This window comes from Berghia stephanieae, chromosome 10 (genome assembly GCF_034508935.2).
Source record: "Berghia stephanieae isolate SIO BIC M18660-M18661 chromosome 10, UCSD_Bste_1.3, whole genome shotgun sequence".
Taxonomy (NCBI): domain Eukaryota; kingdom Metazoa; phylum Mollusca; class Gastropoda; order Nudibranchia; family Aeolidiidae; genus Berghia; species Berghia stephanieae.
In genome coordinates this window covers 41,249,617-41,260,982 of record NC_088369.1, presented here as the reverse complement: position 1 = coordinate 41,260,982, position 11,366 = coordinate 41,249,617, and the positions used below count along the sequence as shown (strand labels likewise).

General features: G+C 33.9%; 1 protein-coding gene across 2 annotated transcripts in view; it reads left to right on the top strand.

Annotated features, from left to right (window-relative positions):
- LOC144981146 (growth hormone-regulated TBC protein 1-like) overlaps window positions 1–8,609 on the top strand; it is a 64,171-nt gene extending 55,562 nt beyond the window's left edge. For both annotated transcript variants that reach the window (XM_078929293.1, XM_078929294.1), the window contains exons 5-12: window positions 32–78; window positions 1,842–1,953; window positions 2,379–2,506; window positions 3,322–3,418; window positions 4,767–4,830; window positions 6,201–6,309; window positions 6,962–7,147; window positions 8,379–8,609. In XM_078929293.1, coding sequence (XP_078785419.1) covers window positions 32–78; window positions 1,842–1,953; window positions 2,379–2,506; window positions 3,322–3,418; window positions 4,767–4,830; window positions 6,201–6,309; window positions 6,962–7,147; window positions 8,379–8,465 — 830 coding nt within the window. In that variant the 3' untranslated portion in view covers window positions 8,466–8,609. The remainder of the gene's footprint in view (window positions 1–31; window positions 79–1,841; window positions 1,954–2,378; window positions 2,507–3,321; window positions 3,419–4,766; window positions 4,831–6,200; window positions 6,310–6,961; window positions 7,148–8,378) is intronic.
- The last annotated feature ends 2,757 nt before the right edge of the window (window positions 8,610–11,366 follow it).

Genomic DNA, 11,366 nt, shown 5'->3' with positions numbered 1-11,366 from the left:
ATGTTGTTGTTTTGTTTTTTCCCCTCTACAGTAAAACGTTTTTGTAGAAAAGGAATTCCAGGAGACTTGAGGGCCGAGGTAAATAAATATCACTGAGGGTTATTTCTGATTGTTTTTCTTTTCTTTTCAATCCTTTTTTTTTATATATATAACAGTAACAGTCAGGCATCGGCCACAATTTCTGGCAGTGATAATTTATTATTGAACTGGTGAGGAAATGATAATGAAATTTCAAAGTTTCAAAATTTATTTAATCTCAGGCTTTCGCCAATAGTTCATACAATTTGATGATACCGTACATGACAGTGAGAAGGAAAAAAAAGGTTAAATGGAACCAATTGAAGATAGCCAATGCGTAAAGAGAGAGAGAGAGAGAGAGAGAGAGAGAGAGAGAGAGAGAGAGAGAGAGAGAGAGAGAGAGAGAAAGAGAGAGAGAGGGAGAGAGAGAGAGAGAAAAGGAGAGAGAGAGAGAGAGAAGAAAGAAAGAGAGAAGAGAGAGAGAGGAGAGAGAGAGAGAAAGAGAGAGAGAGAAAGAGAAAGAGAAGAAAGAAGAAGAGAGAGAGAGAGAGGAGAGAGAGAGAGAAAATAGAGAGAGAGAGAGAGAGAGAAAGAGAGAGAGAAAGAAAGAATGAAAGAGAGAGAGAGGGAGAGAGAGAGAGAGAGAGAGAGAGAGAGAGAGAGAGAGAGAGAGAGAGATCAGAAATAAATCATGATTGCACAAGGGTCAATCTGTGTCCCTTTGCTCATAAGGCGAGTTCTCAACAACTGAAATAATATATATATATATATATATCCATCCTCTCGCTTTACCCCTCCCCTTACCAACACAAGGAAAATCATCACATTTTGTGCGGTTATGTGGTCTAGTGGTATGACACTCGCTTTCGTATCGGAAGGTCCTGGTTCGAGCCTCGCGCTCGGCGCGTAGTTGCGTCCTTGGAAAAGGCTCTTAACTCACATTCTCTCACCGTACTCGGGTGTAAAATGAATACCTGGCCGTTTACAGCGTTGTCTTTGTCCAAAAAAATTGTAATATCGCCTAACCGGCGGCATGTTCCGTCCTACATGTTAAATGTTTGCTGTCGACCAGGGACCCATTGTAAAGCGTTTTGAGCACATTTTGTGGATATTGCGCTATATAAAGCTCAATTTTTTTTTCAATTTTAAAAAATTCGTTACGATGCAACCAACAGTATTACCATTCCGATTTCTTTTGTACATCACAAAATTTTATGAAAATGTGTTAGTTATGGCTATAAAAACTTGACACTGTGATGTAGAGCACATTTTGCTGAACAATATTATCATGTATAGAATATATTTGTTGATTTTCTTTTTGATTAAGAAAAAATCCATTTTTGTGTTGGGTGGGTGTGAATTTTTTGGGATATTCTGAACTTACTTACTTACTTAGGCCGCCCCTTGGGGCGCCCAACATGAGCCACATGTCTTCGCCATTCTGTCCTGTCCTTCATAAGAGTACGCAGCTCCTGGGTGTTCTGTATCTGTAAGGTTGGCGCTGAAGAAACCAATGGTCTGGTTGTATTTCAGCGGCGTCCTCATTGGGCATTGGCCCATGTCAGTCGGGCCTTGAAATCGTTTAGGTGTGGTGCCATGATGACCAGTTCATCCAGCCCATTCCACTCCGAGATAGTTCTAATGAAGAAAGAATTTCTGTAGTTTTGTGTTCTTGTCTGTGGGATTTTGAAGCAGTTCGAATTGTTTTTCCATTCCCGTGTCATCTAGCTGACAGTCAATGTATGTTTTATTCTGAAAATTCTGAAAATGGCTGGTAAGTTGAGAGATTTAACTGTAAACTTTTATGTCTTCTTCTTCCACAGGTTTGGTTCCAAGCGAGCAAAGCTGACAAGAGAATGGCGGCGGAACCCAATAAGTACCAGTCGTTGAGGAGTCAGGCCAAAGACCCAGCCATCACCGATACCATTTTATTGGGTAGTACTCGTTATTGTTTCCATGTTCAACGACAAGCAATTTTTTCAATTTTTTTTTTTTGAATTGTCCAGAAAACTTTTAGTTCAGATATTTATAGATTAAAATGCCGACCAGCTTGTTGGCGTCTTTAAAGAATGTGGTAGTTTGAACTACAGACGAATGAGATAATGTGATAGTGTTTCATTCATCCTGTTTTGTTGATAAAGGGGAAACCCGAAACGTCCATTTTATCTATTTTCGTATATTAAATTGAAGCTTACGTTCAATTTCACATTGTTAATTATTACTATTTTTATACGGTTGGTCACATTTATTCCCTTAGCAGGCCATCGTATGGGATTAGATTTTCATTTCATACAGCACAAGCCGCCTGTTAGACACCAATCTTGTTGTTTCTAATTATTGATTTCCATCCATCCATCCAGACATCCACAGGACGTTTCCAGAGAATGTCTACTTCAGCGATCTGGCAGATCCCAATTCACTGCGGACGCCTCTACAGAATGTCCTGGAGGCGATTTCCCTCAGTAATCCTCATCTTGGTTACTGCCAGGTACAGAATGAATGATAAAGCTACCTAAAACTAATAAACTGTTTTTGTAATTAATTTTGTGTCGATATTGTGTCAGATGAACCAAATGCAAAAAGCTAAAATGCTTTGAGATATTATTTATTATATATACCGAAAATTGTTAAATTAACAATGAATGCTGCTTATATAACTTTTAAAAAATTGTTTCTATGCATGAAAGTTTCACAGAGCATTTAAAGGGTTTTAAAGCAAATTAGCTCTTAAATGATAAGATACGATACAATATATTTCACTTTTTTTGCCTCGGGAATTATAATTTTCTGAAATAAAATAAGCAAAATATGTTAGCACAAGTCTCATATTTCTAATACTGTTGACATCAAAGCCCTTTGTACAATCAGATATCTGAATAGTCATGCACGTACACACACACACACACACACACACACACACACACACACACATACATCGCACACACACACACACTCATAAACACATATTATTTGCAATATAAACAAAGATATATTTCATTGAACATTTTCATTCAATTTTGTTTAATACTCATATTGTACTCACAATCAAACGTATAGATTTGCCTTTTATTTCTTACATTTCCTATCTATATATCTATCTATATATAATATATATATATATATATATATATATATATATATATATATATATATATATATATATATAAATTATAAAAACAAAAACCATGAAATAATAGTGTTATAAAACATTTCAAGAATTATGATCTTCTTATGATCTGATAATTATACTTGAAATGTTATATATGGCTGTTATATGTTATATATATATATAAATGTACACAGGGCATGAACTTTGTGGCTGGTCTCTTGTTGTTGGTTGTGAAGAATGAAGAGAAAGCCTTTTGGTTAATGGACACCCTAATACAAGACATCCTACCAGGTGATCTATCGCCATTGTAACTGTTTCACGTATTGTAGTTGTTTGGCTGTGTGGCAATTTAATGGATTTATTTGGAGTTGTACATATTTTTGGGTGTGAGTATAAATGAATGTTGGGTGTGCAAACTTTTAGGCACTCTTTGTCTCTTAGAAACACAGGAAGAAAATATGTTAAGTTAATTACAGAAAGTCTTCATCTGAGATTAGATAGTCGTGTCTTTTGAATTGAAACTTTGCCTATCCAAATTGTGAGCTATTTATGTTTTCTTAAAATAGAGAGTAGACGTTAATTATGATAGCCTCCCCTTCTCCCCCCCCCCCCCCCCCCATACATCTCCAGTGGATGTCAATAGCTCAGTTGGTAGACCACTCGCTTCATAGGCAAAGGAGCGCTGAGATGATTCCAACTGAAGCAGTGATTGGGTAGCTGGGTCTGTTAAATCTGGCAAAAAAGTACTTTGCAATTGACCACCAGCATCCTATCTAAAGGGTAGCAAGTAATTGTTACTGTCTGTTTCACACTGTAGAAACAGGAGAAATTCCGGTTTCTCGGGCCCAATGGTTTTGAAGTACATTTCATGCCTCTCTATTTATTCAGATGCTTAAAATTCAGATACTTTAGAGATTGTGTGAGCCATTGCCTGAAATTGGTGTTATGTCAGGGGAACCAACCCATTGCCGAAAATGAATTTAAACTTTAAAATACTTTTCCAACATACCTAAGACCCACCCAGCCATCAGGTTAGTGGTAATATGGTAGGATGGTGAAAATAAAAAGTATTCCTACATAATATACCATTTATATCTGCATACCATGAGTATTCTAATTCTTTAATCTTTTTCATTGTGCACTTTGCGCCTATTTGGGCAGGGTAAAATGCTATGATACATGCTGTTTTATTATTATTATTATTATTATTATTATTATTATTATCATTATTATTATTATTATTATTATTATTATTATTTTAAAAATTTTATTATTATTATTATTTTTTTATTTTTTTTATTTTTTTTTTTTAATTATTATTATTATCATTATTTATTATTATTATTATTATTATTATTATTATTATATTATTATTATTATTATTATTATTATTATTATTATTAATTATTGTTGTTGTTGGTTTTTGTTGGTTTTGTTATTTTATACATATTTTTTCTTATTATCTATGCTAAATATTGCTGTTGGCTTGGGACTTCTTGTAAAGAACAACGAGCACATCGAATGGATATTGCCCCATATAAAATATCATGGGTTGTAATCTAGGATGATGATCTTGAATTTGCATTAATTGTGAACTTGTTAACATAGCACCCCTTATTTACTTTCTATATTGTCACAGATTACTACGCCCCTGACATGATTGCTGTCAGAGCAGAGCAGGTACTTTTAGGAGAAACGGTCAAGTAAGTTCAACACCCCCCCCCCCCCCCCCCCCCCCCCCCTAGTCAAATAGTTCTGTTTATCACTCTCTCTTCTCTCTCTCTCCTCTCTCTCTCTCTCTCTCTCTCTCTCTCTCTCTCTCTCTCTCTCAATGTCTCTCTCTGTTTCTCTCACTCCCTCACTCTCTCTCTCTTTCTCTCTCTTTGTTGTTGTTTTTTGTTGTTTTGTTTTTTGTTATTGAGGGGCGGGGGGGGGGGGGGGGGGGGTTGGATGTCTGTCTCAAAAATTATGTTCATCAACGATTTAAAAAAATTTAATTTACTTCTCTATTCAAAAGTGTGAAGTAGAAGGTATGTCTGTGTCTGCATTGTACACAATTTATTACCCTAGAAATAGGAGAGCTATCGCGTTAGCTCTCCTATTTCTAGGGTATAAATACTTCTGCTGCCGACTTAGATTTTAGGAATTCCTTTACGTAAGCCAATCCACTGAGGATAACTTCCTTAACGGTAATAATATGAATTCCCTCAGTGACTATTAATGATGAAATCAACCCTTTTTGTACATCTTCGGAAATATCAAAGCTTAATTTCACTTCTAAATATTTTTGACAGCTAGTCAAGTTGAAAAAGTATGAAATTGCTGGATACCTTACCCATACATCTGACCATAATTTCATTACAAAATCACCCGATTTACTTCAAATAAAGATTAAAATGCTCTGGGGAGCATATTCTTTCAGAAAATGTAAAAAAAAAAAAATGCAAATCCAAAATTTTCACCTTTCTACTGATTATGTCATAAATAACTATGTGAAATTGAATGTAAGTTGTAAGCTTCAATTTAATGTACGAAAACAGGTAGAATGGACGTTTCAGGTTTCCCCTTTATCAACAAACGGGGTGAATGAAACACTACAGATGAAATTAGATTATGTGGTGCGGGTGGTTGGATGGGAGCATCGCCCTTGAATTATATACCTATGATGTTCGCATGGGTGTACGATCCGATAGTGATGTCGTTTCTTCTTCTCTTTACTAGCCTATCCTGCTTCTTTGGTTTGTGATTGTATTTTTGACAGGGGATATTTTTTTTTTCTGTAAATCTTCTGCCTGTTGTTCTTGGTTGTTTATAATTTAGCTTATGATATCTTTAGGTTATGATTTTGATTTACATTTGTACTATTTTTGTTAGATTGCTTGTTTTTTTGTTTCAGCGGTCTCTCATATAACCTCAATTGTGTTGGAAGAGACCTAAAGCAACAAACAAACAAAAAAATTAGATTATGTGGTAGTGGCGTTATTAAGATGAATAAACAAAACACCGACTGATTATGTCATGCACTGACACATATTATGGTTACTACTATTTCCTATTTTTCACCATTTATCAGATGGAAACTGCCAGATCTCCACGCCCACCTGGAAGCCCTGGGTGTTCAATGGTGTCTGATTGGTATGAAATGGTTTATCTGTCTCTACGCTGATGTCATGCCTGTTGAGGTAAGAACACAATATATGTATCGGCTGAAGTATGAGGCAATTTTCCTTTAAATTTCAAAACCACATTCTTCTTCTTCTGGGCGTCTGTTTTTGATGTTGGGATGGTTACTCTTGCTGTTTGTACCGTCATATTTCTTGTTCCGATATCTTTGATGTCGTTTGGAAGTTTAAGGCACGAATTTTTGTAGTAGATCTTGTGGAACAATTTAAGTTTATCTATCTTTCTTCTCTTTTCCAGAGAATCAAGGCATTCCGTTGTGATTTCTTCTTATTCCATTGGTATAAACATAGCTTAATAGATTATCTACAATTGTAATATTTATTTAATTTTCATAAAATTGTAACATTTCATTGTCTTAAAATTGTAACATTACATTTTCATCATCATTATTATTATTATTATTATTATTATTATTATTATTATTATTATTATTATTATTATTATTATTAGTTATTATTATTATTATTATTATTATTATTATTATTATTATTATTATTATTATTATTATTATTATTGTTATTATTATTATTATTATTATTATTATTATTATTATTATTATTATTATTGTTACTTTTCTACTTCTTTTTTTTTAAATTTTTACTTATTTATTTCTTCAAGTATTTTATCTAGTATTTTTAATTTCTATTTTAGACTGTACTGAGAATCTGGGACTGTCTGTTTCTAGAGGGTTCCAAAATCTTGTTACGGGTGGCCTTGACCTTGGTAACCATTAACAGAGACAGACTGATGAAGTGCACCAACTTCCCAGAGGCTGTGGACGCATTCCGGGACATCGTAAAAGACCCGGCTACCTTGAATTGTCATTCCTTCATGGAGGTAAGCAAGGGACTTAATCGACTTAGACTTATTCGAGAGCGGTTGGGGAGGTAGGGGGGGGGGGGGGGGGGCTGCCTGAAGCCTTGACTTATTCCTACCTCTCAATCACTCTCACTCATTCCCATGACCCCCATAAATAATAATAATAATAATAATAATAATAATATTAATTTAGCTTTTATTTTGCGAAATATTCACTAAACATACTCAAAGCGCTTTACAAGGGGTACCTGGTCAACAGCAACATTTAACATGTAGGACGGGACATGGCGCCTGTTAGGCGATATTACATTTTTTTTTTCGGACAGAGACAACGCTGTCAACGGCCAGGTACTCATTTTACACCCCGAGTATGGTGAGAGAATTTGAGTAAAGAGCCTTCTTTCAAGGACTCAACTATGCATCGAGCGAGGCTCGAACCCATGACCTTCTGATCGGAAAGCGAGTGTCATACCACTAGACCACATGGGCGGTAATCTCAAACTAAGCATATTGATAGTTTGATCTTGGAAAATTCTTCCCTTGTCCCCTTTTTCTTACTTTTTTTTTTTTCACAGGTGCTTTTCATTGTAAATCTGGATTTTTTTTTACTGTCCCATCTTCTTCCTGTTTGCTAGTGCTGTAATGGCTTTAAAAGTGTCGCAAACACAGTGAAAGCCTTCAAAACAAACAAACAAACAAACAAGCAAACAAAAACGCAGTTAGTACGGCACTATGAATACATATTAAAGCTCACTTTTAAAAGAAAAAAGACCAAAAAATGGTTATTCGTTTATGATTATCATTGTTTGTTGTTTGTTTTTTTTCTTGGGTTCGCTTCCTGGGTATTTTCACAAATGGGTAATCCATGATTAATGCTATTTACCTAAATTAAAGCGCAATAATTTTTTTTTTTTAAGTAATAAACTAAAATGATTAAAAACAACTTCAAAAATAACAAAATACGAAAATTGTTTTTTTGTTCTTTGTGAAGCTGTTATATTCATGTTTTGTTTATTACTTTTTACAGTCCACAGATTCAAACAGCCTAGTATCACTTTCACTTGACATGTTAGAGAAGACATGATGGCGTCTCTAAGGCACCATTACACTTTTTTAGTTTCTTTTTTTTTTTTTTTTTGGTGATTTTTAAGTAATTCTTTGTTTGTTTTTTGGTGATTTTTAAGTAATTCTTTGTTTGTTTTTTGGTGATTTTTAAGTAAATCTTGGTTCGTTTTGTGTTCATTTCCAGAATATTTTTACAGTTACTGGGTCTATGCCGAAGTCCAGGATAACGAAAATGAGAGAAAAAAGTGTGAGACAGACATTGAAATCCTGATCAGACAGAGAGAAGTGGACGGAAAAGTAAAAGAAAGAGGCATTTGTTTATTGATATATTCCATAATAGTAATGATAGTAATAATATAATATATTCCTATTCAAGTGATTGTGATATTTTATCCTCGTCTTCCATGTGGGAGATGTCAATGTGATTATTCATGTGGGAGATGTCAATGTGATTATTTATGTGGGAGATGTCAATGTGATTATTTATGAATTGAGAAACATTTCACTGGCTTTATTAGTCACAAACTCAAATTTCCCACTCCGCTCAACAGACTGGTTAAAGGAATTTATGAGTTGTCTTTTATGATATATTATATTGTATCATTCTCATTATCATATATATATATATATATATATATATATAATATATATAATATATATATATAATATATATATATAATGTGTAAAAATGACTCACACATTTCATTTGGACAGCCATTTCTACGTACAATGCGTTTCGTCAGTTGGCTGTTCTTTTCTGGTGCATTATCTGAACTACAACACATCCATCAATAATTATATATAAAATATATATATAATATATATTTTATATATATATATAAATATATATAATATAATATATATATATAATATATATATATATATATATATATAAAAATAAATATATATATATATATATATATATATATATATATATATATTTATATATATATATATACATATATTGCATTGTTATTTATACAATGCCTGTTATACAGATTATGATGATACTTGGTTACTTGGTATCCCAATTTCAAGCTTATAATTTACCAGAGAGAACTTTCCCTTTTATCTATACATTTTGAGATTCCAGTCAGGTCAACTGATTTCCTAGCTCATGCCTGCTTGTTCTCCTTGCTGCTCCCCCCCCCCCCCCCCCCCCCCCCCTCCCCATCCCTCAATTAAGACAATTTAAAATTGCAAAGTATTTCATTTGACTTCAACTTGCTACCCTGACAAGACTCGCTATTGTATCCAGTTGAAAATTATATGGCATTTTTTAAAACTTTAATATAATACGCATATGCATTCAACAACAACAAAAATAGTTTATCCCTGGAATGAACATATACATGTGAACAAAGACCGTGGTCCGTGTTTAGCTAACAATAATTTAGAAAAGATTTCATAAAGATACAAATACCCTGACTCTCCATGTCTCTCAAACTACCACAATCTATGCGACTTATCTTGAAAAAAAATATATTTTTGAATACAAATGATGTTTTTACCTTTTGGTAGGTAGTGTTATTTATAAAGCTGTTGATATTGAACTTGTAAAACGTACAGCATTTTTTTATTTTTTCATTTGGCATTTTATTATCTCCCATTTATAAATTAATGTATTCCCGTTACCACACATTCCATTCAATTCAATCCTTGTTTTTTTTTTTTTTAATGGTGAATTTATAAGATTAATTTTGTTATTTTTTTTTTTTTGGGGGGGGGGGGTTTAACAAGTTATTTGCGATCCAAAGTTGTGAAATACTTTATATAGCTAACAGTCGTGATGATTTATTATGTGAACTAAGTTTTAATAACAATAATATCATTTAGTAGTATTTAGCTACTACACTACTACTACTACTGCTACGACTACTACTACTACTACTACTACTACTACTACTACTACTACTACTACTAATACTACTACTACAACACTACTACTACTACTACTACTGCCACTGCTGCTACTACTACTACTACTACTACTACTACTACTACTACTACTACTACTACTACTACTACTACTACTACTGCCACTACTACTACTACTACTACTACTACTACTACTACTACTACTACTACTACTACTACTACTACTACTACTACTACTACTACTGCCACTACTTCTACCAGAGACATTTTTCACTTGATACATAATCAGATTCCTTTCAAGTCACCCAATTTAACACAATTGGAAGAATTCTATTCAATTTTAAATGGTTTTGTTCGTGACAAAAGGTAAGAGTTCTCTCTCTTTTAAAAATATCCAGTAAAAAGGATCGAATCATGAGCTGAGATGACTCGGCTCGAATCTGGTTTTGTCTCAGATGTCTCAAGATAATTGAAATAAATAACAATGTGAAATTGAATGTAACCTTCAATTTAATATACGAAAACACATAATGGATCTGGGTGGGGTTCCTGACCTCCCATAGCGGGCAGGGAGGTACATACTATGTCTTCTATCCCTCTATGTCTGTTTTCCAACATGCTTTCTGTCTTTGTCTTGGAATGAGATTACTTGGTTTTGTCCTGGCCCTGGCCGGATACCTTGGCTTGGAGGGAAACAGTCAAATGTATAGTTAGTTTTGGGAGATGATATTTTTTTCCTTGTAAATCATCTCTCTGTTATGCACTCTATTATGTTTTATTTATGTATTATATATGATTTGTAAACATTTGAGTGTATTCCTCTTAGTGGGGACCTGTGCTTGTGTCTGGGTGAGACTTTTAGGTGATCTCAATTTAAGTACACTCATAGTGTGCTCTTGGAATCTACATCTGTTCCCTTTTGAACCAATTCCCCCTTGTCTCCCTTATTCTTGGATGCTTTAGTGGTAATTCTAGAACTTTTTACTATCCCATTTTTCCCTTTTTACTGGCGCTGATATGACCTTAATGTGTTGCAAGCGCCCTAAAACCCTCAAAAACAACAAACAAACAGATAATGGATGTTTCGGGTTTCCCCTTTATCAACAAAACAAGATGAATGAAACACGCCAGACGAATCATTCATCCTGTTTTGTTGATAAAGGGGAAACCCAAAAACTTCCATTTTATCTGTTTTCGTATATTAAATTGAAGCTTACATTCAATTTCACATTGTTATTTATTTCTTCGAGCTTCCAGCAGCAATATTTACACAGATAATTGAATCATATTCACA